Raw genomic sequence first — 27,212 nt, 5'->3', positions numbered from 1 at the left:
CCTGTGAACTAGCCCTTGGGGCATGGCTTCAGGCGGAATTTGACCTGCAAGTCGTCTCACACGTTACAGCTTAATTCCTTCCCTGGCCAGGGCCAAAACTAAAAGCCTGTCCATTTGTAATTCTAGAGTATAGGAATGGTCCGCACTACATCTCCAGTAAGCTGTCTTTTGTCACCCAGTCTCACTGTTTAAAATATTTAGGGGAATTTTTTGTGGCTTTTCTTAGACATTTATTTTTATTTTAAATTATTTGTGTCTGTATGTAGGTGCGTGCACATCAGTACAAGAGCTCACAGAGGAGTGGGATCCCCAGGGCTTGGATTTACAGGTGGTTGTGAACGCCCCGTGTGGGTGTTGGGGATTCGCTGCAACAGTCCTACAAACTCTTCACCGCTGAGCCATCTCTCCCGCCCCAGGTTTCCTTTTCTTAACTGGCAGCTCCGAGCAGGGGAATTCCAGTCCACGCACATTCTTAAAAAGTCTTGTACTCGGGATCTTGCTGGGACGCAAGGAGTTAAGAGGAAATGGCCTATTAGGGTTTTGCTAATCCGAGAAACCCAGGACCTCAAAACTATGTAGAACGCCTGTAAAAGCTACGATTCCACCAGGCGGGGATGGTTGGCCGAGAGTCCCCGGAGGTTCTTCGAGTAACTGCAGAGCAGAACCTAGAACGGCCATGAGCATCCCGAGATCCGCTGGACCAAGGCGCACGAGATAACGGTGGCGCTCTCTGGCCCGGCCCGGGGCAACTCAGGTGAGGCGTGTCTCCATCACGCCGTTAGCTGCAGGCTCCTCCAAGAATCTCACCGGAGGAGAGGAGCCCAGGCTGCAGTGCGCCAAGTCGGCAGCCCACCCGGGTTCCCCGGCTCCACGCGCAGGGGTCCCCCCCGCCCCGCGCGCCCCCACCGCCGACGGGACCGCCCGGGAGCGCGCGCAGCCGGTCACGGAAAGTTGGCGCCGGCGCGGGGGCCGCGCGCTCCGGCCGCCCCCCACCTCCCACCCACCCGAGGCGCACGTGCCGCCGCGCCCCCGCTCCCAGGCCCAGACGGGACGCCCCCCACCCCCACCGCGGCACGCAGTGCGCAGGCGCCTCCCCGCGGGTCCCGGCGGCGGGAGCGGGAGCGAGAGAGGGAGGCGGCGGGCCCGGCGGGAGCGGCTTCAGCCTCGGCTGAGGGCTGAGGCGAAGAAGGCGGTGGCGGCAGCGGTGGCGGCGAGGCGGCGAAGGTGATGGCGACGCGGGGCCCATGAGGCGGCGGCCGGCGGGACGGGCCGAGGCCCGGCGGAGGAGGCGGCTTCGGGGGCGCCCACCGCCGGGTGAGCGGCGGCTTGAGGGGGACCCGGGCCGGGCGCGGCCGGGCGAACTCTGAGGCGCCTCGAAAGCAGCGGCGGCGGCGGGAGCGGCTGCGGCGGCTGCGGGTCGGGCTCCCGGGAGTGGCGGGGAGGGAAGGGACGCCGCCGAAGGCTTCCCGCCGAGCCCGGAGGGGCGTCGCCACCGCGTCCCGCCGCCGCCCCCGGCGCGCCCGCCCTCTTTGTCCCCAGGCGCGCGGTTCCCAAATTGGGAGGGAAACGGCTCGGGCGGGCCAGGAGCGGGCGGCAGCGCTCCCGCAACTCCTCGGGCGGTTGGGGGCCCGGCGGGGCCGGCGCTGGGCGGGCTGGTCTTTGTCTGGCGACGGCGGCCGCTCCTCCGTGGCGTGCTGCGGGGTCCGGCGGCTCCTCCGGCTCCGTCGGAGGTTTTTACCGGAGGTTCGGTTCGAGCGCTGCGCCGCGGGAGAGGGGCTGGCGGGAGGACCCGACTCGTCGCCTCTTGTGTTGGACGCCTTTTCTTTACTTGAGACGACTTTATCCTTACTTCGTAAAACTTTGGAGCTCTGTTGGTTTGTATTTTTTTTTTTAATTGTTCTTCGTTGAGCCTCCAGATTGAAAATAGAGGGGAGGCGCTAATGCTGTGATTGGGCTGGCTGCTGCAGTTGGAGTTTTTGAGTTGAAGTGATTTATGTGATTTGTATTTAGGATTTGGGGGTCTCCCGCCCCCTGACCCTTAGCGATATATATTTGGGACTGCTTTTCTTCTGCGGAGTGGATGAGTTGGGTTTTTATCATCTGATATTTTCGGTCCTCGAGAATTGGCAGTGCTGCAGAATTCATTGTGCTCCTGCTTGTGTTTGGTTCTCATCATACTCTTTGAAATCGAGGAAATCAAGGTAGACAAAGTTCTGGATAAGATATTTTCTGTGTGTCTTAAGTCTGAAAGTCCTTGTTTTTGTGTGCATCCTTATAAGTGGATATATGTGAAAGCGCTGTACAAAGCTATACAAAGGAAAGATTTTAATTCTCTGTTAAGCAGAAATCATGTATTACAGATACGTGAGTATCTGTAGGAAGAGAATTAATGATGTAATCTTGGAATCAAATCCTTCCCTCTGTAAACAGTTGGTAGGAATTTTTCAGAGCAAGAATGAAAAGCAAAAAGAAACAAAAAAGCCCCACAAACTTAATTGCGTAGCTCCTAACTAAATTGCTTAGCTACCAACTAAATTAATTGTGAATTTTTTTTTTAAATTTGCAGGTTTCTTTTGGTATAAGCAGGGGTTTGTGTGCAGTTACTTTGAGTTTCTGAAGGGCTGTGTAATGGCAGCATGCTAGAAACTCGAGCGGACTCTTCTGGGTGAAGGGTGAAAAGCTTTGTTAAACCAATCCGTTACCCAGATCTTCGGTGCAGAGTACTGTCGGCAAAGGGCATTTTGGAGAGAAAACAGGCAGTGTAAGTTTTATAAATATGTCTATTTGTCATGGTCTCAGCCATTGGTGTCATTCTAGCAACTGAGCAAGGTGTTCAGTGCTGGCTACATACATATTTCACAGTCTGGAGTTGACTGTCAGCACGCCATGGTTTATCTTTCAGACCTGTGGAATGTCTTTACCCAAAAGGGTTTTCCTAGGTGCAAGCCTGAGATGATCTCATTAAAGATAACATTTTACTTTTTATTCTCTTTGAAGCAGGAACTTGTATGCAGTTCCATTTGATCTGGAACTTGGTATACATCCCAGGCTGGCTTTGAACTCTAGCCTGACCCTCCAGGTGATGGGCTTATAGGTGTGTACCACCACTGGTGGCTCATTCAGCAAACTTTTGTGATGCTGGAGACATATGCTAAGCATGCAGGTTTCCCTGTCACTGAGCCATACCCTCAGCCCCAGCAGATTTTTCCCCTGGTTAAGTCCTTGTGTGTCACAGAGCTCAGCGTTGAGTAAACAAAGATGTGTACCATCTTCTTTTCCCTCTCAATGTGTTTTGTTGGTGTTTTTGTTTTTCAAGACAGGGTTTCTCTGTATAGCCCCGGAAATCACTCTAGACCAGGCTGGCCCCGAACTCTTAGAGAGATCAACTGTCTCTGCCTCCCAAGTGCTGGGATTAAAAGCATTTGCTACAACTGCTTGGCTCCTCTCAATGTTTTTGTTTGTTTCTGAGACAGAGTTTTTCTGTAGCTTTAGAGCCTGACCTGGAACTAGCTCTTATAGACCAGGCTGGCCTTGAACTCACAGAGATTCTCCTGCTTCTGCCTCCTAAGTGCTGGGATTATCCTCTTATTATTTTTAACATGAAAAAAAAAATGATTAGCAATCTAGAAATTATCTAAAAGCCTTGAAAACAATGTACAAGCTTTTAGAATAAGTTTGTTTTTCCTCTTTGGAAGAGGCGTTGTTTCACATACTATTTTTCTCCTCTAACCTCTAAACAGTGTTGAACTACCTAGTTACATGGCTTGTTGTATCCATGTTTCTGTGGGACCTAACTGGTTTTGACTAAATTAGTTGTAACCTCATGATGACTTGTACATACCTTTTGAGGATGTTTGGAGTTAAGTGGAGTTAGACTCTATTTTTAGGGAATTCCTTTTGACTCATTCTTGGACCTGGGATTCCTACTTGCCCATCTAAAGTAGGTATTTATGTGCACTTAGATTCCATCCTGAAATGCTGTCTCCTCAAGGGTTCTGATTCTGCTCCAGCTCTTCCTCAGGGCCATCTCAGATGTTGGCCATGTCTTTACCTGATAATCTTAGCCTTAGTCCTTATTCTTCTTTGCTCACTCTAAACTTACCCATTCTTGGCCTTCTGTTATCCAGTATATTTTGAATTTTGTTGTGCTTTTGAGACAAGGTCTTATTCTAGCCCAGGTTACTGTGAACTTACAGCAGCCCTGCTTCAGCCTTCCCGTGTGCTTGTGGAATTGGAATTACTGGTGTGAGCCGGTATGCTCCGTTAGTGTGTATAGCACTGGAGATTGAGCTATAGCCTCTTGCATGCTAGGTAAGCACTCTGCCAGCTACACCTCCAGCTTGCTTTTATAGTTCTCTTTCTTTCCCTTCCTTTCTGTACTAGGGATTGAACCCACAGCATGGTAGACAAACACTTGGCTACTGAACTACATCCCTAGCCCTGCTTATATATATATTTTCTTATTCTGTGTATTCTTGTCATACTTACATCTTTTTCCTATTTCCTGAAAGTTCAAAGCCTACCCAGAGAGTCTTTGCATACACTCTGTTTCCTTTACCCCAGAGGCAACTTTTTATCTTTACTCCTATCAAGAAACCTTTCAGGATGAAAGAGATGACTCAGTGGTTAAGAACACTTGTTCTTACAGAGGACGTGGTTCGATCACATACATGCCAGTCAGCCATCTATAACTCCAGTTCCAGAGTATCTTAACACTGTCTTCTGACCTTGCAAGCACCAAACACATAAGTGGTACACAGATAAACACATGAACAAAATACTCATACACATAAAATTAAATTAAAAAGAAAGAAACCTATTTCTTTCTAGTTTAGCTGAGGGATCTCTAAAACACAGTACTCTTGTGGGAATCTATGCTTATTTGTATAATGTCTGTGTCACCATTAGACTGTATAGTGTATTCTGTAATGTTTAGAGTTATGTCTTGTCTGTGATATCTCAGTACCCTCAGCACCTAGCTAGTTCAGGTCTGTATTCAGCAATTTGGTGCTTGCTAATTTTTTCATTGTAGTTGTTTGGTATAGTAAAGTACTTCTGATAAAGCTTTAGGGTCTCTATCTGGAAGATTTTCTGTAACATATATTGATATTCTCTTCCTTTGTGTTTGTGTTTTATTGCCTTTTTTTTTTTTTTTTTAGGTAAAGAGTCTCCCCCATACAACCTAAGGTGACCTCAGAACTGGTCTGTGTGCCTTAACCTCAAGTACTAGGATTATAGATGTGTACACCTGGTTTAAATATTGTGTTTGTATGTTAATGGCCTTACGTGTGTTTGTAATGTTTTGTTGTGGTTTGTTTAAAGATTTTATTTTTAGTTGGACATGTGGCCCATACTTTAAATTCCAGCACCTAGAAGACAGGCAAGTGGATCTCTGTCAATTTGAGGACACCCAGGACTATATACTGAGACCTTGTTTCAAACAAAATAGAGCTAGAGAGATGGCTTAGGGGTTATGAACACAGAGAAGCTAAATTTGGTTCCTCGAATCCATATGAAGGCTCCTAACCTTCTTAACTCCAGCCCAGGGATCCAGTGTCCTCTTCTGGTCTCTGCAGGCACTGCATGAATATGGTGCACATACTTACCTGGCAGGCAAACACCATACACATAAAATAAGTTTAGACAAATAGATTTATTTTATGTGTATGTGTGTGTGCCTGATACCCAAGGAGACCAGAAGAAGGCATTAGATCCTGTAGGTGATTGTATGCCACCCATTGTGGGTGCTGGCATTCAAACCCAGGTCCTCTGAAAGATCAGCCAGTGCTCTTAACTGCCGGGTTGTCTCTCCAGCCTCTGATATTTTCTTTTTAAAATTAAAAGAAGTAAAGAAAATTTGTGACTGTTTTTCTAACTTTTGTTAAACCTCAGTGATGATGTCTCAGCTTTTCATGTGCTGATGTTGTGAGTGGGTAGTGATGGTGTATTTGAATGTTAGAACATTCACTAATGATGTTCAGGGGCCCAGGTTTGATTCCAGCACCAAAAACAAAACAAAAAATACCATGTCCCACCTCTTCACCCCAAACAACTAGTTCCCATAAACAAAGGTACTATGTTACCTGTAGTATAATATGTATAATATTGAGGAATCTTATTTTCAGCAGGATCTTTGCTAAGCTTGAGCAGTCTGTCAAATAAAGATTTTTTTCCTTTTGACACACTGAATCTATCTAGTTTTTAAATTTTGCTTTGTTTTGTTTTATGTTTTTGAGACAGAATAACTTAAACTCTGCAGTCTAGGCTGCCTCAAACTCATGATTCTGCTGCCTCAGCTTCCCACGTTGAGGCTCGTATTATTGATTTTTATCCCGTTTTCCAATACATAATTAGAAACCCATACTAGCCTTAAACTTAGACTATTCCTGTCTCAGACTCCTAATACTGGGATTACAGGTTTGAACCACAAGGCCTGGCCTAGGCCATCTTATTTTGAGTTTGGAAAAATGTTAGGAATTGTGATGGATTGAATAAGAATGGCCCCTGTAGGCTCATATATTTGAATGCTTACTTATCAGGGAATGACACTTCTTGAGAAGGTTAGGAGGTGTAGCTTTGTTGGAGGAAGTGTGTAACTGGAGATGGAATTTGAGGTTTCAAAAGCCCAAGCTAGGCCCAGTGTCTTTTTCTTCCTGCTGTCTGTGAATTCACTGTAGAACTCTCAGCTATTCCAGCAATATGTCTGCATGCCAATATGCTCCCCACCATAATGACAGTGAACTGAACCTCTGAAACTGTAAGCAAGCCCCAAGTACATGCTTTCTCTTGTAAGAGTTGCTGTGGTCATGGTGTCTCTTTACAGCAATAGAACACTAAGACAGAAATGGTAGAGATATCTTAATTTAGAAGAAAATAACAAGTTGTGTATCTGAAGCCATTGCATTCTGTTATACTTAAAGCTAGAATATAGAAGTGGGGAAATATGCCTATGGTTTGAGATATTATCTAAGAAAAATTTTGTACGATTTATGGTTTGCATCTTAGGTGTTCCCCTAAAGCATGAGTTGAAGGCTTTGGTCTCTAGGTGATGATGATGCAGGAGGTGACAGTGTGCCTTTGGAGGCAGTTTTTGTGCTTCCTGGCTTCTGTGTGAACAGTCGTGTTCTTCCCCACTCCTCCCATGAGTCTGTGTGTCCAAAGTAATGGTGCCAATGACCCTGGGTTGAGATTGATACCACAAGCAAAGTCCATCCTCCTTTCTTGGTTTATCATTGTTATTCTTAGTCATTGGAAGCTGATGGATGCACAGAGGCTACAAAGTCTTTTCTTCTCTTTTTGTATTGAGGCAGCATTTCACGTAGCTGAACATAGCCCTGAATTCGTGATCCTCCTAACTCCACCTCCCAGGTGCTGGGATTCTAGGTGTGCACCACATCCTGTAAGAAAAGTGGCTTTAAAAACAAAGGACATTGAGCCTATAGTTCATGATCCTAGAGAAGCTAAGTGCAGTCTGAATCCTGAGAAAAATATACCTAGATCCACCTGGAAAGGGGAAATAGACAAGATCACCTGACATAATTGGGAGCATGGGGGTGGGAGAGGAGTAGGGAGGGCGGAAGGGGAAGATGAGGGGAGAAAAGGGGAGGGGGAGTAGAACTTGAGAGAACAGGATAGTTGAGATGGAGGAAGGAAAGAGATATCTTTATTAAGGGAGCCATTATGGGACTAGCAAGAAACCTAGCACTAGAGAAATTCCCAGGACTCCAAAAGGGTGGCCCCAGCTAAGACCCTAAGAGGAGAGGGCGCCTGAACTGGCCTTGCCCTATAGTCAGACTGATGAATATCTTAAATATCACCATAGAACCTTTACCCAGCAACTGGTGGAAACAGAGACAGAGACCTGTATCGGAGCACTGGACTGAGCTCCCAAAGTGCAGTTGAAGAGTGGGAGGAGTGAGAACATGAGCAAAGAGGTCAAGACCCCAATGGGTTCACCTACTGAAACAGTTTACCTGAGCTAATGGGAGCTCACCAACTCCAGCTGGACAGGGAAGGAAACAGCATAGGTCCAAACTAGTCCCTCTGAATGTGGTTGACAGTTGCTTGGCTGGGGCAGACTGCAGTGGCACGAGAATTTATCCCTACTGCTTGTAGCGGGGTTTTTTTTTTGGGGGGGGGACCTATTCTCTTTGGACAGATACCTTGCTCAGCCTAGATATAGTAGGGAGGGCCTTGGACCTTCCCCAAAAGCAATGTGCCTTACCCTCTCTGAGGAGTGGATGGTGAGTTGGGTGGGGGGAGGTGAAGGGAATGGGAGGAGGGGTGGGAGTGGGAACTGGGATTGGTATATAAAATGAAAAAAGATAGTTTGTTTTCTTTAAAAAAAAAAAGAAAAAGAAAAAAATAGTAACACACGCGAAAGAAAGAAAAAGAAAAGTGGCTTTATTATTTGAACCACAACAGAACTCCGCATCTAGGAGCTTTGTTTCTAGCTGCTTTTTATGTTTTTCACAGGGAAACTGTCCCCTCACTCTGGAGGTTTGAAATTGTATATATATGAGCATAATTTCTTAAGATAGGGAAAAGAAAAAGGAGATCTGTGTTCAGAATAGTATTCTTAAATTCTAATAGCCAATCTTAAAGCCTCAAAGTAACATTTTGGTTTTAAAAGGGAGTGTGTAGAACTATATATTAATACCACAAGATAGGCCCATTGGGCATGTACTGAATCTCATGGCATGTTGTTATTCCAGCAAAAGAACCCGTGATATGAAGGAAAGTGATTAGAAGATGAAAATTGTATAACATTCATGTTGCATATAAACATTTAATGGAACTTGTAATTGAAACTGACTTTTTTTTCCTACTATGTATGTGCAGGGGGATTAAGTCCTGAGTCTCCTGCGTGCTACACAAGTGCCCCACTCTTGATCTAAATCCTCAGCCTCTGGTGGCTGTTTTAATCAGTTTTTCGAATAAAAGCAAATTCCTTCCAATGCCTAATACCGGATGAATATCAACAAAGAATGATGGCACCCACTGTGGGTTTTCAGGGACTGTTGGGAGAGTGTGGAAGCACGAGAGGCAGAGGGGAGGGATGAGGAGTTCAGTCAGTTGATGCCAGTCTGGACTGTGTGAAACACTGTCTACAAAACGCAGCAATTTAAAAACAGAAAGGAAGCCTGGCGGTGGTGACATACGCTTTTAATCCCAGCACGTGGGAGGCAGAGGTAGGTACATATCTGTGAGTTAGAGAACAGCCTGGGCTACAGAGAGTTCCAGGATAGCCAAAGCTACACATAAAAACTCTGTCTCAAAAAACACTAAAAAAGGATATTAGGTGTGATAATTTCCCTTTCTTTTAATTAAAAAATTGTGTATGTGTACAGGCAGGACCATGACATTCACAGATGGAGGTCAAAGGACAATTGTTTTAAAATATTTTTTAAAGATTTATGTTATGTGTATGGTGCTCTATATGTACACCTACATGCCGGAAGGTAGATGGCTATGAGCCACCATGTGGTTACTGGGAGTTGAACTTAGGACTTTTGGAAAAGCTACCAGTGCTCTTAACCCTGAGCCATCTCTCCAGCCCTCAGAGGACAACTTTTGGGAGTTGGTTCTTTCTTAACCCTGTTGAGTGACACAGGGTCTTTCTTGGTGGTCTGCTGTGCTGCATATCCCAGAGTCACTGCCTTTGAACTGTGGACTTTTTTTCGTGTTACTATTTGAACCCCATCATACTGACTTCCTGGTAATGTTTTATACTTCATCTCCATGTTGTTCACATGTCTGTTTAATTTGTGAAAATTCCTGAAGGAGTGCACTTGTATCTGTGCTTACTCTTTCCCTCCCTGCTGCTGGGATTAAACATAGGGTCTTGTGCATACTAGGCAAACGCTCTCCCACTGAGTTAGCTGTACCTCAGTCCTGTTTGTTCATCTTACCATATTTTATTCTTCAGTAAGTTTACCAAAAAATCAAAATTGTGTATAAAAATTTAGGTTGAAGAATTCTTTTGAAAAATACACCTTGCCTATAGGCTCTCACAGCTGGAGTAAGCTAGTCCACTTTAGGTGGTGCCTCTATTCCCCATCTGTCACAGGCTTCTTCTCATCCTCTTTAGTTGTATTACATTATTGGTATCCAAAGGGTTCAAATGCTCAAAACAAAAAAACCAGTGTATTTGAGAAATAATTGAAATCTTACATGCCACTCATTTTCTTTTAAGATTTATTTATTTTTATCTTATATATGACCTGAGGTTTCAGCTCACTCATGTAAGCACCTAAAAGGGGCTGGAGACATAGCTCCACAGTTAGGAGCCCTGGCTGCCCTTCCAGAGGACCTGGGTTCAACCCCGGCAACCACAGCTCACAACTGTCTGCAACTTCAGTTTCAAGATATCTGTTGTTTTTTGTTGTTGTTGTTGTTGCTGTTGTTTGTTTGCCTCTGCAGGCACCAGGCACACAATGTGGTGCAAAGATATACCTGCATGCAAAACACTCATACACATTAAAAAGAAGAAAATAAAACTTCCAAAGATGTATAGATATCACTATGGTTATTTAAGAATACGTTTTGTTCCTCTAAGAAGAATATTAATATCCTAAAGTAATATCACCACCCCTCATAGACTTAGACAACCACTAATCCACTTTCAGTCTTATTACAGATGCTTGGATTTGTCTAGATAATTTTGTATTTTATCTAGATAATTGTGGATATTTAAATTTTGTGTTCTGTGCTAAAAAAAAAATAATTACAAGACAAGCGTAGTAGCACATGCTTACAATCCCAGAACTAGCAGTTGGAGAGGAAGGGTTGTAGCGTTGTAGCGTCCAGGCTTTGGCAGGCTTAGCAGGGCTGCCTCATGATCTTTCTTGGGTGTGTGGTATTTCATTTTACACTTCCGCATAACAGTCCCTCTCTGAGGAAAGTCATAACAGGAAGAGGTCAGGGAAGGAACCTGGAGGCAGGAGCTGAAGCAGAAGCCATGGAGGAGTGCTGTTTACTGACTTACAAATAATGTACTTTAAAAGATTTTTTCCCCTTATTTTATGTATGTATGCCTGAGTGTCCTGAGTGTGTGCAGGAGCCCACGGAGGTCAGAAGCACTGGATCTCTTGGAGCTAGAGTTAGGTGGTTGTAAACTGCAATGTGGGTGCTGGAAACAAAACTGAGGTCCTCTGCAAGAGCAGCAAACATCTCTCTAGCCCCTCAAAGAATAATGTTAAAAAAATATAATTGTAGATACACATTGACACACACCTGTAATCCTAGCATTTGGGAAGTAGAGGCAGAAGGATCAAGGCCAGCCAGGGCTACACAGTGGCGTAGTGAGACCCTATCTCAGCTCCCCACCCTTACCCCTCAAAGTCATTGTCTATTTATTCCAGAGGCTTATAACGTTATATAAAATATTCTTATAGCAAATATTCTGTATTTAGGAATAATTACAAATGTAGTATTACTGATCAAAAGGTAGTATTTTAGAGTTTTTTCTTGGTGAAGAGTGGCTTCTTAGAGAAGGTCTATTTAGACCAAGTGTCCTTGATTGAACTGTGGCTGTCTGCCTCTGTGCACTGACAGTATTTCAGTTCTTGATAAATATTGCTCAGATGTCTGTAAGAAGTATGCTAGATCACACTTGCCATTGCTGTATGATGACATTAGAACTTACACAAACCTAGCAATATTGGGAATACATTTATTTGACGTGTTCACTTTCCAAGACTGAATATTGTTTAGAATTGTCAATTTGATCTATGCTTAGGCTGTTTTAGATGTGGATACTAGTACTGTCCTTTTTGAATGAAGGCAGCCCCACTTAGGAGGCATTGTGGATGAGTGTGGTATCCCATACTTTTCCAGCTGGTTCCTGAATGTTCTTGAATTCAAGCAGAATGGCTCTTTGCCAGTGTAAATTGGCACTTCAGCCCACAATGGTGTGTTTTATTTCCTTGTTGGTTGATAGAGCCAACATTTCAGATGCCTCTCTTTTCGGTTGGTTTTATAATTTGATTCATGATAAATTATATCTTGTGTTTCTCAAATGTTGTTCATAGCCAGGAACACTTTTGAAAACAAGTTGTTTTTCTGTTTATGCTACGTAGATTACTGTTTGCCAGTTAGCTGCCATAATTCTTTTTCTTAGAAATTGTCACCAGCTAGTTATTAAGCATCTATTATCACTGATGTGGAATTAACTTCCACTTAAAACGTTCCAGTTAAACAAAACTTCGTTGTAAACCCCTTAATTGATTCCTTGTCTGCACACTGCAATGTTACTCATCCAGGGGTGTGAGTCACTAGCGATTCTAATGGATTGCTCAGCTCTCCATCTGGGATGCTCAGAGTTATGTAGTGAGCCCATCTTCAGGTTTGTTTGTTTTTTTTTGTTTTTTTTTTTAAGTTTAGTCCAGATTTTCTGGAATGGCTGTTTGGGAAATACTTGTTGTTTTGTTTTGAGACAGGGTTTCTCTGTGTAACAGTCTTAGTTGTTCTGGATCTTGCTCTGTAGACCAGGCTGGTCTCGAACTCAGAGATCTGTCTGCCCCTGCCTCCTGAGTGCTGGGATTGAAGACGTGCGCTACCACCTCCCATCTGGGAAATATCTTTATGAAAATGTGACATCTTGTTATTGCTAATGTCATCACTGTTACTTTGCTTCCTTCCTTACCCTGGAGTGCTGAATTTTCTGTAATTTTTTGGTTGTTTTATGAATTTTATTGTGCCAGAGATAATATTAAGTAAGCAATGTGAACCTTAGAAATCAACGAGTTTGTTAGTCTCCATTTGATATTCTCCATTATGTCACAATTGGAAAATTGGAAACATGGAAAGAGGGGATGGAGAGATGGCTCAGTGGTAAAGAACATGTACTGCTCTTACAGAGGACCTCAGTTCAGTTCCTCAACTCCAGGAGATTTGAGATGCCTCTGACCTTAGTGGGTACCTGTAGTCATATGCTTGTGTGTGTGTGGAAAGAAATACGGAAAATAAGACCTGATTCCTGAAGCACGGAAATCACATTCTGAAATCACTGTCCTTGGCTCCTACTCCATTCTGCTCAGTTTTGTAAAATTTAGGGTTAAGAATCAATTACTTAGTTTATCTATAGATTTTTGTTTATTTTTGGGGACAGAGTTTCTTGATGTAGCCTTGGCTGTCCTGGCTTCTTTTATTTATTTATTTTTTGAAGATTTATTTATTATTTATGCAGTGTTCTGCCTGCATGTATGTCTGCAGGCCAGAAGAGGGTTCCTGATCTCATTACAGATGGTTGTGACCCACCATGTGGGTACTGGGACTTGAACTCAGGACCTCTAGAAGAGCAGCCAGGGCTCTTAACTGCTGAGCCATCTCTCCAGTCCTGGCTTCTTTTTAAAATATTTTAAAGCTTTGTGCTGAGTTCATTTGAGTTTAGTTCTAGCTTGCTTCTAGGCCTGGGTCTGAGCATGTTCAGAGCTCCCAGTCTAAATCAGCTTCGCCTCCTTCTGAATGCTCTGGTGTTTAGGATCTTTCCCCTTTGGTTGGTAGGAATACAAAGCATTGCTTGTCCTGTATCATGTCCAAATTGCCCCACTGTGGGTATTTTCTTCATACATGAACTAATCAGTGCTGAAGACAGGAGGCCCTTCACAGATATCCAGGGCCTGTTTCTGTAGCATGAATCCTCCCACGTCACCATTCATTTCCCTGTGAACTGTGATCTGTCCTTCATAGTAGTCACCACTGACTGCACATATACCAAACACTATGCATTTATAGCATTAATAATATTAATAATGGCTGGGCGATGGTGGCGCACGCCTTTAATCCCAGCACTCGGGAGGCAGAGGCAGGCGGATCTCTGTGAGTTCGAGACCAGCCTGGTCTACAGAGCTAGTTCCAGGACAGGCTCCAAAGCCACAGAGAAACCCTGTCTCGAAAAACCAAAATAATAATAATAATATTAATAATAATATTAATAATGATATTAGCTGGGCATGGTGAACTAGACCTTTAATCCCAGGACTTGGAAGGCAGAGGCAGGTGGATTTCTGAGTTTGAGGCCAGCCTGGTCTGCATAGAGAGCTTCAGGATAGCCAGGTGTAGCACGAATTGTAATTTATTTTAATAATAACCCACAGTCAGATATTGAGGGGTGAAAGCTATGAGATCAGAGGAACAGTGCAGCCCGCCACTAGAGAGACCTCCTACTTCTACTGAATCCTGGGACTGCTGCCTCAGACTGCTCTGAGCTCCTGTCTCCTCTTATCTTATATTCATCTCTCTTCCCAGCCTGTCTCCACCTCCCAAGTGCAGATCACCTTTGTTTCTCTTTTAGACAGGATCAGTTTTGTGTAGCCCAGGGTGGCTTTGAACTAACAGAGATCCGTCTGCCTCTGTTTCCCAAACCTTGTGATTAAAGGTATGTGCCACCACAGCCTGGCCTCTAATGGCTTCGCTCTGCACGCTGATCTTCAGGCAAGCTTTATATGTTAACACACAAACAAAATATCACTACGTGTTTCTATATAGCGTGCTGCCCTGAGTTCCGCCTGCTTCCTCTGTCTGGGCTGTCTCCTCAACTCAGTGAGTCTACTATACTTTGTTTATTTCTTCCTCCTTACTCTGGAAACCCTCTAGTTAGCTTAGATAATTAGAGGTCTCATGTTGTTTCCCTCCTCTCAGGCATTTCCTATTATTTAAGAAGTGAATAACTACTGCTTTATAGACTTTCCCGTAGTGTTAATTAAGTGTATTAGTGTTAATGCATTCAGGACCATGTCATATCCCAAGATGTCCTTGAACTGATGTGCTTTGCTTCAGCAAACTGAGTGCTGCGATTAGAAACTTGGTACCATGCCTAGTCTGTCTGACCTTTTGTTTTGTTTTTTGGTTTTTCGAGGCAGGGTTTCTCTGTGTAACAGTCCTGGCTGTCCTGAAATTCGTTTTGTAGACCAAGCTGGCCTCAAACTCAATGAGATCTACCTGTCTCTGCCTCCCAAATGCTAGTGCTGGGATTAAAGGTGTGCACCACCACTGCCCGACCTTTTTTTTTTTTTAAAGATTTATTTTATTTTTAATTCCGTGTGTATAGGTGGTTATGAGCCACTGTGTGGCTGTTGGGAGTTGAATCTGGGTCCTCTGTAAGAACAACTAGTCCTCTTACTGTATATACACACACACATACACACACACACATGCACACACACACACACACACGCACGCACACACATGGAGATTGAATCTGGGTCCTCTGGAAGAACAGCTTGTCCTCTTACTGTGCACACACACACACACACACACACATGCACGCACGCACACACACACAGCAGTATGTAGATATGTAATGGCTCACACTTGTGATCTCAGTACTTGGGATACTGAGTCAATAGGATTCCTGAGAGCTCAAGGCAAGACTACAAAGACCCTTCCTTACAAAAAGAAAAAAAAAGAAACTGTTCATTGTTCCCTTGTACTGTTTCTAGTTAGCTCTTTTTTCTTTAGGGGTAGGGAGAGGAAGCTAAGCTTGGTGGTACTTGCCTGTGTAGTTTGAGCACTCAGGAGGCAGGGGCAGGAGGATTGTCACAAGTTCTAGGACAGTTTGATCTAAATAGTAAGTTCTAGGCTAGCCAGGACCAATTTAGAGATGCTATCTTGAAAACCCAAAAACCAAATATTTATATAAGTAAATAAATAGAGGAGGTTGATCACATTTCTATGTATTGACTTTTGTTTTCCTCAACAAAATATGAGAGCCAGCGGTGGTGGCATATGCTTTTAATCTCAGTACTCGGGAAGCAGAGGGAGGTGGATCTCTGTCAGTTCGAGACCAGCCTGGTCTACAGAATCAGTTCCAGGATAGGCTCCAAAGCTACAGAGAAACCCTATCTCAGGGGGAAAAAAAAAACCCAAAACAACAACAACAACAAAAAAAAACAGATAAAAAATAAAATTTAAAAAGTATGAGAGTTTCTGAGAATCTCGGATTGGGCTGGGATCACATGACTTAAGGAGCAGGTTTTAAAGAGCCAAAGCCAAAATGAAACATCTCCAGGGAAAACAAGCAAATTGGTTTCTGAAAAATGTTGAAGATTAGAAACTGAAACTTGAAAGTAAAAATGGTTAACTTCTAGCCCGACATTTGGCCTGACGCTAGATTCTGTACGACATCCTGTCTTCTGCTTAAGCCATCCACAATCAAAGGTCACTGCCTCATGAGGCTGCTTACTCTGTGAGATAGACGGATAAAATGGGAATCCAGAGGAAAAGTCTAAAGGGTTGTAACAAATGCTGAAAAAGCAGGTACTAGAGAAGTGCATCTGTCCATCTGCTGATCAGATGTTTATTTAGCACTTAAAATGTACCTTTCCCTACTTCCAGATGCTGAAGTAAAGGTCTGGCATTTGTCTTTTAGGGGCTCCTAGTCAAGTTGAGGTGACAAGATAAATGTTGAGACACTCATAATAATCCTGATACTGTGTTTGGTTTGCCTTGCTCTCAGGACTTGGTATGTACAGTCTGCATATCTCTCCCTTTAACAGTTGCCTCCAGTTTGCTGTCCCCAACCTGTATATACTAACTTCTCAGTGCCCAGACATTGCCCCATTCAGCCATTCCACCCTTCCTGATCGAAAGGAACCTTGCAGTATTTTTGTTTTGTTTTTAAGCTTTAATTGATTTATTCTACATTTAAGATCTTAAACTCTAAGCCGGGCGGTGGTGGCGCTCGCCTTTAATCCCAGCACTCGGGAGGCAGAGGCAGGCGGATCTCTGTGAGTTCGAGGCCAGCCTGGTCTACAAGAGCTAGTTCCAGGACAGGCTCCAAAGCCACAGAGAAACCCTGTCTCGAAAAACCAAAAAAAAAAAAAAAAAAAAAAAAAAAAAAAAAAGATCTTAAACTCTGAAATTTCCTGGTCTTACCAAGTGTTTTTATATTCATTTTATTCTATGTATATTAGTGTTATACCTGTATATCAGTGCACCGCTTAGATGTCCAAGGAGATTAAAAGTTGTCAGATGCCCTGGAACAGGTTGGTTGTGAACTACATGTGCTGGGAACTGAACCTGGGTCTTCTGCAAGAACAGCAAGTGCTCTCAACCTCTGAGCCACCTCTCAGGCTTTAAGAGGTTTTTTGTTTTTTGTTTTTTTTGTTTTTTATAAATCAGATCCCAAGGATTGGAATAAGGTTCTTTCCACATGAAGCCTGTATGTAGTCCTGTTTGCACTGGGTGTGAGTGATGCTGGGAATCCAACACAGGCCCTTTAGCATGCTGAGTGAGCACTTTACCACTGAGACACAACCAGCTACAATAGCACAATTCATCACTAGCAAGACCGGCTGGCTTCAAATTCTGGTTTTACAATATTTAGTAATTAGATGATCTTAGACAAATTACATACATTATCTGAATCTCACTTTCTAATGTTTATGATGATCCCAATAATCAGACTCTACCACCTGAGATAATCCAGATAATATGATTTATACTTAAGTTTTAAAAATCCTATAAACTTCACTTAACAGAAGAATGCAGTTTTTACTTGATCCTAATAGTGTATAACTAATAGAAAATTGTTATGAATTTTGGGCCTAATGTAACTCAGTGATATAACACTTCTAGTGCAAGGCAAGGTAGATTTATATCTGAAGTTACTTGGAAAATAAACTAAAAATAGCGTATTTGGTTTCTGTCCAATTACTGTTAAATAAGCAAACATGATTTTCTTTAGTATGTATGTGGGTGCGTGAATAGTTTTGAATTATGGACCACCATGAGCTGTAGTATACTTTTTAAAAAATTAGTGTTGGTTCTGCTGTTCCTTTGGAAGCCCATGCTTTTTTATTTTAGAAGGAAAATTGCCCATCACCCATTTTATGTGATGTTAAAATTAGTAAAGCATCCAGTAAAATGCTGAAACAGGCTGCTCTTTAAAATCAGGTTTATAAGCTGGGTTGTGGTGGTGCACGCCTTTAATCCCAGCACGAGGAAGGCAGAGGCAGGTGGATCTCTTGAGTTTGAGGCCAGCCTGGTCTACAGAATGATTTCCAGGACAGCCAGGGCTGTTACACAGAGAAACCCTGTCTCAAAAAAGAAAAAAAAAAGTTTGTTTAGCACCTATGGGGCTAGCTTCTGGTTGGTTCTGGTGAAAGTCTGGTAGGGTACCCAGGCAGCAAGAGACTGGCAGCAGATCACCTCACCAGACAGAAAGCAGGAGGGACTCAGGGATCAGGATCAGGCTTTTATAACTCCTTCTCCCCAGTATTCAGTGCAAGAGACCAACTTTCCACTCTGAGGTCAACATCCCAATGGCCTGTAGAACGTCCATTAGGCCTTTTTTGTTTGGTTTTAGTTTTGGGTTTTGATTTTAGGTTTTTTCGAGACAGGGTTTCTCTGTGTAGCTCTGGGTGTCCTGGAACTCACTCTGTAGACCAGGCTGACCTCAGAGATTTGCCTTCCTCTGCCTCCCAAGTGCTAGGATTAAAGATGTGCGCTACCATCACCTGGCTTGGCCATTCTAAGGAATAACTCCAGCATGTGAGGTTGAGGAGGAGAGAGACATTCAAATCATACTAAAGAGAAACCAAAACACAATCATTTATTACTAAGCTGCTTGTAAGATAATGCCATTTTTTAATGTAGAAAGGTATTTTTAAAGATTTATTTGTTTTTATTTTATGAGTGTTTTGCCTACATGTATACATGTGTATAGTGTGTGTGCCTGGTACACTCAGAGGTCAGAAGAGGGCCTTGGATTCCTTGGAATTGAAGTAAACAGCCAGTTGTTGTGGCCACCACGTTGGTACTGGAAACGAACCTGGGTCTTAACCATCTCTCCAGCCCCTGATTTTTTAGTTTTTTTTTTAAGATTTATTAATTTTATTTATATGTGTGTTTTGTATGCATGCACACCATGTGTGTGCCTGAGAAGGTCAGAAGAAGACATTGGACCCACTAGAACTGGAGTTACAGGTGGTTGTGAGTAACTGTGTGGGTGCTGGGAGCTTAACCTGAGTCATCCCCAAGAGCAGCAGTTAGTCCTGCCCATTGAGCCATTTCTCCAGCCCAGCTAATGCCATTATTTTATACTTGGAAGTTCACATTGATGAAAGACTGAGGGAAACAGCTGGGTGGTGGTGGTACACACCTTTCATCCCAGCATTCGGGAGGCAGAGGCAGGCGGATCTCTGTGAGTTTGAGGCCAATCTATTCTAGAGTTCCAGGACATCAAGGACTACATGGAGAAACCCTGTCTCAAAAAACAAACAAACAAACAAACCAAACTTTCTTTCATGTATATGGATGGATGCTTTGTGTGCATGTATGTCTGTGTTCCATGTGTCTGCCTGGTGACTATGTGGTCAGAAGAGGACAGCAGATCTCTTGGGACTGGAGCTTTATGTGGTTATGTGTGTACCATCATGTGGGTGCTGGGGATTGAAACTATGGAAATGCTCTTAACCTCTAAGCTGTCTCCCAGACCACTTTGTGACAGTTTCTCGTCATGTTGTTGGTTTATCTTGCCTCCATGTAATTAAGAAAAAGGATGACATAATTTGTGTTGAGCACAAATTATAGGGAAACCTGTACCAAAGACTTCAGATGTGGATCTAGCGGTTGGGGTTCCATAAAAGCTCATGGAAAGAAAGACTGGGTTGGTTTAACATTCTCTCCTCTCTCCCTTTCTCTCCCCTTTTATCTCAGGGCCTCATGTGTCCCAGGCTGGCCTTGACTTTGAACTTACTCCTGATTCTTTTGCCTCCACATCCTAAACGTTGAGTTCTAAATGCTCTACTTATGTGGTATTGGGGATCAGATCAGGGCTCTGTGTGTACTAGGCCAGCACTCTACCAACTAAGCCACAGCCTCAGACTTGGCCTGCTTCAGCATTCCTAAGCTCTCAGTTTAACTAGTGCACAAGACTGAATTCTGGGTGTGTTAAAATTGGAGGTGCAGATGGTTGTGAGTCACTGTGTGGATACTGCAGATTAAACCTGAGCCTTCTATGAAAGCAGCACCTGTCTAAACCACTGCACCCTCTCTCCAGGCGCGTCCCCCCACCCATCACCCTGCCTGTCTCCTGAGTTCTGACATAGCACTAGTTTGGCTTTGTGTGTCAGCTTTCCACATAGAAATTTTAACATGTGATTTTTGGCAAATAATTTTTGCTTTTTGCTTAAAAGTTTTTTCCCTATATCTTTTTTGTTTTGTTTTTCAAAACAGGGTTTCCCTGTATAACAGTTCTGGCTGTCCTGGAACTTATCTCAAAACAACAAAACCCGAAGTTCCAGTTAAATTACCATGAACACTCAGGGATTTTTGTTTTTGAGACAGGGTCTCACTTTGCAGTCATGGCTACACCACATAAACCAGGCTGACTTCAAACTCAGGGAGATCTGCCTGCCTCTGCCTTTTGAGGGCTGAGATGAAAGGCTGTGGTCCATGAGGTCCAGCCTCAGCATTGTTTTAAATGATAGTCATGAGCAGAGTTGGTACCGTATGGATGACATTTGACCATAGCTTTTCAAAGTTAAAGAGCTTGATAATGGGCACTAAATTCTCCTGCATTGGTTTGCTTTGTTGATTGTTTTGTTGTCTTGAGACAGAGTCTAGCTACGCTATAATATAGCCAGCTAGCCTGGAACTTGCTGTGGAGACTTCACAGGGGCCTCAACTTCACATTGTTTTGTTTTTCAAGCTGTCTTTGTTTTGTTTTTAATCACAGTCCAGGTGTTTTCTCTCTGACTTTGTGAGCCTTAGGATTTGTAAATCTCCTCCTGTGGAGACTGGTGTTGCAGTGACTGAGCCAGCTGTTGGGTGTTTCAGCTGAACAGCTTGCTCCTACTTGGCTGCTCAAATCCCAGTGAGAAGTATTGGCTGTGGCAGAGACAGGGCTGTTGGTAGCCTGGTTTAGCCTTGCAGTGCTGCTGCTTTGTTTTTGCTGTAGTTGCCAACGTTCATTAGTGGGTTTGTTTGTTTGTTTGGTTTTAGTGAGGGTCTTGCTTTTAACCCTGGCTGGCCTGGAATTCTAAGGGATCTACCTGTCTCTGCCTCCCTCTTCCAAACACTGGGATTAAAGGTGTGCTCTACCATGCCCAACAGTTTTGAATTTTTACAAATGACTCTTTTCTCTATTAGGTTTTCTTACTTTTGAATTAATTAATTTATTTAACCTGCATGTATGTATGTGTACTATGTATACTCCTGTGCCTGCAGAGGCCAAAAGTGGACATTGAATCCCATGGAACTAGAGTTACAGACAGTTGTGAGCCACCATATGGGTTCTGGGAATTGAACCCAGGTCCTCCGAAAGAGCAGCCAGTGATCTTAACTGCTGAGTCATCTCTCCAGCCCCCTATCAAGTTTTCGTAAAAAAAAAAAAAAAAAAAAAAAAAACTTTGAGATCACTGTTAATTTCTCCTTGCACTTATTTTGGGAGGAGGAAAGAATGGTATTCACAGTCAAGCCTGTTTCCATCTCATTCTGGTGACCCATGTGGCACACAGAAAACTTTGTTTCTTCCTGAAAGTGACACGCTTGTGATTCATTGTTTTCTGTGGGAGGAAGCTCATGACCTGCTCTTTTCTTTTTCCCTTCCAGAGAGAGTTTGGGAAAGTAACAAACATAATACCATTTCTGAAAGAAGGTTTTGGGTAACAGAAGTTCTGGATAACAGGTAAGTTTGGAGTTACTTGGTGGTGATGATTACCATAGTCTTCAAGTGCCATGTGGGAGAGGAAGGAGGGGTTGAAAATGTAGATGGACTTTGTGTCAAGTGTTATTGGGGGTTTGACACGTGACACAGATTCTATACATAAATGTGAGTATCTTGTAATTATCCTCTAAAATGGTATTTTTAAAGATAATGCCAAACTTATGGTGGCTCACAACCATAATGTAATGCGATCTAGTGCCTTCTTGAGGAAGAGACCTGGTCAGTTGTTCTCATCGACTTAGACAATGAAACCCAATATGGACAGTTCAACAAAACCACATTATATGGGCTGCACATGCCTGCTTCAGCATTGCCAGGGAATAAATTTCATTTTCATTTCAATTTCATGATGACAAACACATGTAATCCCAACATTCCAAGACTGAGGTTAGAGGTCAGCCTAGGTAACATTTGACCCTCTGAAAAACAAAAAATAAATAAATAAAAATAAGAGCCGTACATGGTGATACACGCCCTTAGTCCCAGCGCTTCGGAGGCAGATCTCTGTGAGTTTGAGGCTAGCCTGCTCTAGACATTGAGTTTCAGGATAGCCAGAGCTACATAGTGAGACCTTGCTTCAAAAAACAAAAACAAAAAGTATGCTGCTTTTTAATAGGTGTGCCCACCAGTTGGATTTGTTGTGCTTATAGATCAGTTTAGCATACTTTTTTATATCTGTCATTGAAAAATATATATATTTGTTGTAAGAGTTTCCATTGTGAGCTGTTTAAGTAACTAGGCTGTGTGGCCTAGCGGAGAATACTCCCTGCTTTCTGTGAGTGCTCATCATTGCCAGTTATTGACAGCTGTAATTCCTTAATTACTTTGGAAAAAAAATTGAGAGAGGCTCTCATTGTGTTAGTCTGGCTGGAACAGACTTAGTAGATCAGGCTGGCTTAGAACTCACAGAGATTCACTTGCCTTTACCCCTCAAGTGTTGGGATTAAAGGTGTGTGTTATTACTCTTGGCTTCTTTAATTACTTCAGCATTTTGTTAACTGGTCTAAAACTTTAAGCCTTTAGCAAATTGCCTCTTCACAATGGAGTCGAGCCCAAGATCCCTTTTATTATGTTTTCAGAGGTAACTGTGTGACTGGACCAGAAAGCTACCCCAGCGCATTATTTTGTTATATATATATATATGTGTGTGTGTGTGTGTGTGTGTGTGTATACATATATATATATTACAATTATATGCAAAAAATACAGTGTGCTACATCTGAGAAATCTCAATAAAGGAGGAAAGCAAACAAGACCCTCTGTGTCCAGACATGGATTAAGGTGTGCTGTCTCTCCTAAAGCTGTTGGAGTCGGGTGTGACTATTCTAACGTTCTGCCGGGAGTCTTGAAGTGAGCTACATTTTGGGGTTGCAAAGTCCCTAGAAATACTATGAATTAAAATTTACATTGTCAAGGTTTGATTGTTTATTGGGGCAGGGCACCAAAAATAGAAAACTATTTTTAGCATTTGTTGATTCACTTGGTACTTTTTCACATACCAGGGCAAACCAATTCCATCACCATGAGTTGGAGCTTCCTGACTCGCCTGCTAGAGGAGATCCACAACCATTCAACGTTTGTTGGGAAGATCTGGCTCACTGTGCTCATTGTCTTTCGAATTGTCCTAACTGCAGTGGGAGGAGAGTCCATCTACTATGATGAGCAAAGCAAATTTGTGTGCAACACAGAGCAGCCAGGTTGTGAGAACGTCTGCTATGACGCCTTCGCACCGCTCTCCCACGTGCGCTTCTGGGTGTTCCAGATCATCCTGGTGGCAACTCCCTCTGTGATGTACCTGGGGTATGCCATTCATAAGATTGCCAAGATGGAGCATGGAGAAGCAGACAAGAAGGCAGCTCGGAGCAAACCCTATGCCATGCGTTGGAAACAGCACCGGGCTCTGGAAGAGACAGAGGAAGACCACGAAGAGGATCCTATGATGTACCCAGAAATGGAGTTAGAAAGCGAAAAAGAAAATAAAGAGCAGAGCCAGCCAAAACCTAAGCATGATGGACGGCGACGGATCCGGGAGGATGGGCTCATGAAAATCTACGTGCTGCAGCTGCTGGCTAGGACTGTGTTTGAGGTGGGCTTTCTAATAGGACAGTACTTCCTATATGGTTTTCAAGTCCACCCATTTTATGTGTGCAGCAGACTTCCTTGTCCTCATAAGATAGACTGCTTTATTTCTAGACCCACTGAAAAGACCATCTTCCTCCTGATAATGTATGGTGTCACAGGCCTTTGCCTATTGCTTAACATTTGGGAGATGCTTCATTTAGGGTTTGGGACCATTCGAGACTCACTAAACAGTAAAAGGAGGGAGCTTGACGACCCGGGTGCTTATAATTACCCTTTCACTTGGAATACACCATCTGCTCCCCCTGGCTATAACATTGCTGTCAAACCAGATCAAATCCAATACACCGAGTTGTCCAATGCTAAGATTGCCTACAAGCAAAACAAAGCCAATATCGCCCAGGAGCAGCAGTACGGCAGCCATGAGGAGCACCTCCCGGCTGATCTGGAGACTCTGCAGCGGGAGATCAGGATGGCTCAGGAACGCTTGGATCTTGCAATCCAGGCCTACCATCACCAAAACAACCCCCATGGTCCTCGGGAAAAGAAGGCCAAAGTGGGGTCCAAATCTGGGTCCAACAAAAGCAGTATTAGTAGCAAATCAGGGGATGGAAAGACCTCCGTCTGGATTTAATCTTGGTTGGGCTTACAATTCGGATTTTCATAGTTTATGGTAAGCAGCGACTCGCTGAATAATGACTTCCATTGAGTAAACATTTGGCTCTGGTTATCTTCAGGGATGCTGTTGGCTCATGATCCCAACTCAGGGACTCTGAAGGTGGAGCTGGGATGAGTGGGGAGGGAAACACAGTGTTCCCAGGCACAGGTTCTCAGCAGTAATACAGTGCAGAACTTTATGCTGTGTCTTCCAGATCCAGAGAAGAACAGATATATTTAAATCATTCTGTTGAACAGTTTTTGTATGTACAGTATTATGGTACCTTTTTTTTTAGTATGATAACTTTTTTGTATTTGTACATTGGACTGCTGTAGTTATACTTTTTTATATTAAAGAAAAAAATCGTTGTAAATAATGCCTGTTAAAAGCTACTGTGATTCTTTTGTTTATCTAGTGTTACCTTGTGATTAGAGCTGTAGTAGATGGTACACTTAATAAAAGTGCCTCGTGTTTCGGGAAAGATTTAAGACATAGGGAAACTGAGGGAGAAATACCAGTTTTCAAGTCTTTGGAAGAAGATCCCTATTAGAAAGAGGCTTGAGCTCTTCCTTCTACCTGAGAGAGAGATCTTGGAATCTCCTTCCTGTGACCAGAGTTGCAGCCATTCTTGGAAAATGTTTCTAAAGGAAGTAAATCATTTGCTACAGGTTTCCTTTAAATACCCCGCATGGCTGCTGTATGCTTTGATGGTGTGTCTGACTTCTGTCTTTCTAACCCAGCGTGGCTGCTGTATGCTCTGAGGGCGTGCCTGACTTACGGTCACTGCTAAGCAAAGATGTTCCTGGTCAAGTGGCAGTGGTGTGAGGTTGGCAAAGGCCTGCCTGGAGAATGACAGGCCTTGAGCCTGCAGAAACCAGCTCTCTGGCTTCTGAAGGAGCTGGTCAGGAATATTCGTGTGTGTGTGGTGTGTGTGTGTATACATCATTAGAAATAGAGACAAAAATTCTCTCTGATTCAGAATACTCAAAGCTACTTGCACTGAAAATGGCAAAAGGCCTAAATCCAAATATTTTATTTTAATACTTTGGTGTGAAATGTGTGTGGTTCACCCATGTCTGCCAATGTGTGTTTCTGTCATAGTGGCCGTTGTTCAAGCTGAGTTCAGTATTTATTCGCTGTTAGCATATGTATTGGTTAATGGCAAGCACTAATGTTTATAAAAAGTAGTTATTTGCAGTGTTTTGCCATCTGGAGTCTTGCACCACATTGGAGAACTGTCCCTCCTGTCACACTCCCGCTTTGTCTCCAGGTGCCGAGGCTTTGCACAGTTGGGTAAGGTAAGCAGAGCTTTGGTCCAGCAGCGAGCGTTGCTCTAATAAAGTTTCTGCGAGCCACCTCTCATTTTGAAATTCTGTCTCTTAAGTTTGAAATGCTAATAATCCTCTGTTATTTAGGGCACGGGACAGTACCGTGTGTAGCGTGTGTTCGCTTGCCTTTGCTGCTGCCTGTCCCTTGCATTTGCTTTCCCAAGCATCTCTAAACTACCCGAGAGTAGATCCTCATCATCGCTAACCTTTAACAGGTAAAAGGGGACTTTTCAGAAAACAATATATTTTTATGTACTATGAGGAATTAATAGATGTATAGTCCTTCCAAGCCAATCCATTAATAGGGAAATGCATACTAATAAGACAGGCAAGATTTTAACCACCGAAGTCTAGTAAGATCACCCAGTTGTTGAACTGCTAGTGCATTCAGAGATTTCTTAGTTGAAGGACAGAAATGTATATACACACTCCCAGCATCTACCCAGGGCCTAAGGGAGAAGAGCGTGGCCTGCCAGTACAAAGGTTGGGAATCGGAGTGATGAGGGAAGGAGTCAAGCAGAAATGCCAGAACGAACCAGGCAAAGGCACTTGGTGCCAGGAGCGTCCACTGGCTCCTAACAGTGCCCCCGGTGCTGCATCTTGACCCGTTATGATGAGAATCTTATCTTTTCTGTCTAGCTAATTCTTCAGCTTCTCAAAGTCTACAGAAAGTTCCTCTGGGTCGCCTTGTGCATCCACTGTGAAGTTTATTTTTAACCTCTTGTTAAAGTTTTAGTCATGACAAGGACTTCCAACTCCCGTTGCCTTTTTAGTGTATTTCTTCCACCTTTTGAACATAGATGTTTCCAAAGTACAACGTTTTCCCCTCATGATATTCTATGGACCTACATTAAGAAAACATAGGGCTGGAACAGTGAAGTTCACTGGCTGCCCTTCCAGAGGGTGGCTTTAAAGCCCAGCATCCACATGGCAGCTCACAGCTCCTTGTAATTTCAGCTCTAGGGGACCTGACGACACCTTTTAGTCTCTGCAGTCACTGCATGCGTGCAGGCAAAGTACTCGTACACATAAAGTAATAATGAATACGCCTTTAAAAATAAATAAATGATTTAAAGGAGAAGTCATGCTTTAGAAAAAGAATGAAACGATCCTGCCAGTGTCTGGCTTAACCTGGTGAGAATCTGTAAACTTACCAAATGGCAGCATCAGGGTGGAAGTCCTGATGACCTTGTTTGCCTAGCTGACTACAACACTGATTGGGATGTGTGCTCACACTTGGGTCTGCCGAAAGCCTGTAGTCACAAGAGGTGTATAGAGAGCAGGCGGTGGTGATGCACGCCTTTAATCCCAGGAGGCAGAGGCAGGAGGATCTCTTGAGTTTGAGTCCAGCCTGGTCTACAGAACAAGTTCCACTACAGCTAGGGCCACAGCCAGAGAAAACCCTCTTTTGAAATATAAACAAAAAACAAAAGCAGGCTTGATTTTGTTAGTACAGGTAGGAGGGTGGATGAGA

General features: G+C 43.4%; 1 protein-coding gene across 6 annotated transcripts; it reads left to right on the top strand.

Annotated features, from left to right (window-relative positions):
* The first annotated feature begins 1,180 nt into the window (after positions 1–1,180).
* Positions 1,181–25,222, top strand: Gjc1 (gap junction protein gamma 1). 6 transcript variants are annotated; one of them, XM_041635895.1, is made up of 4 exons: positions 1,753–1,874; positions 2,011–2,201; positions 21,559–21,634; positions 23,176–25,222. In XM_041635895.1, the coding sequence occupies exon 4, from the start codon at positions 23,196–23,198 to the stop codon at positions 24,384–24,386; it is 1,191 nt and encodes a 396-aa protein (XP_041491829.1). In that variant the 5' UTR covers positions 1,753–1,874; positions 2,011–2,201; positions 21,559–21,634; positions 23,176–23,195; the 3' UTR covers positions 24,387–25,222. The 6 variants fall into 6 exon arrangements, with proteins under 6 accessions (XP_041491827.1, XP_041491826.1, XP_041491829.1 ...); XM_041635893.1 differs by lacking the exons at positions 1,753–1,874; positions 2,011–2,201 and adding an exon at positions 1,181–1,224; XM_041635892.1 differs by lacking the exons at positions 1,753–1,874; positions 2,011–2,201 and adding an exon at positions 1,256–1,314.
* The last annotated feature ends 1,990 nt before the right edge of the window (positions 25,223–27,212 follow it).

This window comes from Microtus oregoni, unplaced genomic scaffold (genome assembly GCF_018167655.1).
Source record: "Microtus oregoni isolate MIOR12 unplaced genomic scaffold, Mior012 000048F_ref0000485, whole genome shotgun sequence".
Taxonomy (NCBI): domain Eukaryota; kingdom Metazoa; phylum Chordata; class Mammalia; order Rodentia; family Cricetidae; genus Microtus; species Microtus oregoni.
Note: the sequence above shows the minus strand (reverse complement) of the source record. Positions and strands in the feature narration are given on the sequence as shown.

Excerpts from the sequence above, each read along its gene's own strand:
- Gjc1 (XM_041635893.1), top strand. The coding sequence starts at position 23,196 with ATGAGTTGGAGCTTCCTGACTCGCCTGCTAGAGGAGATCCACAACCAT.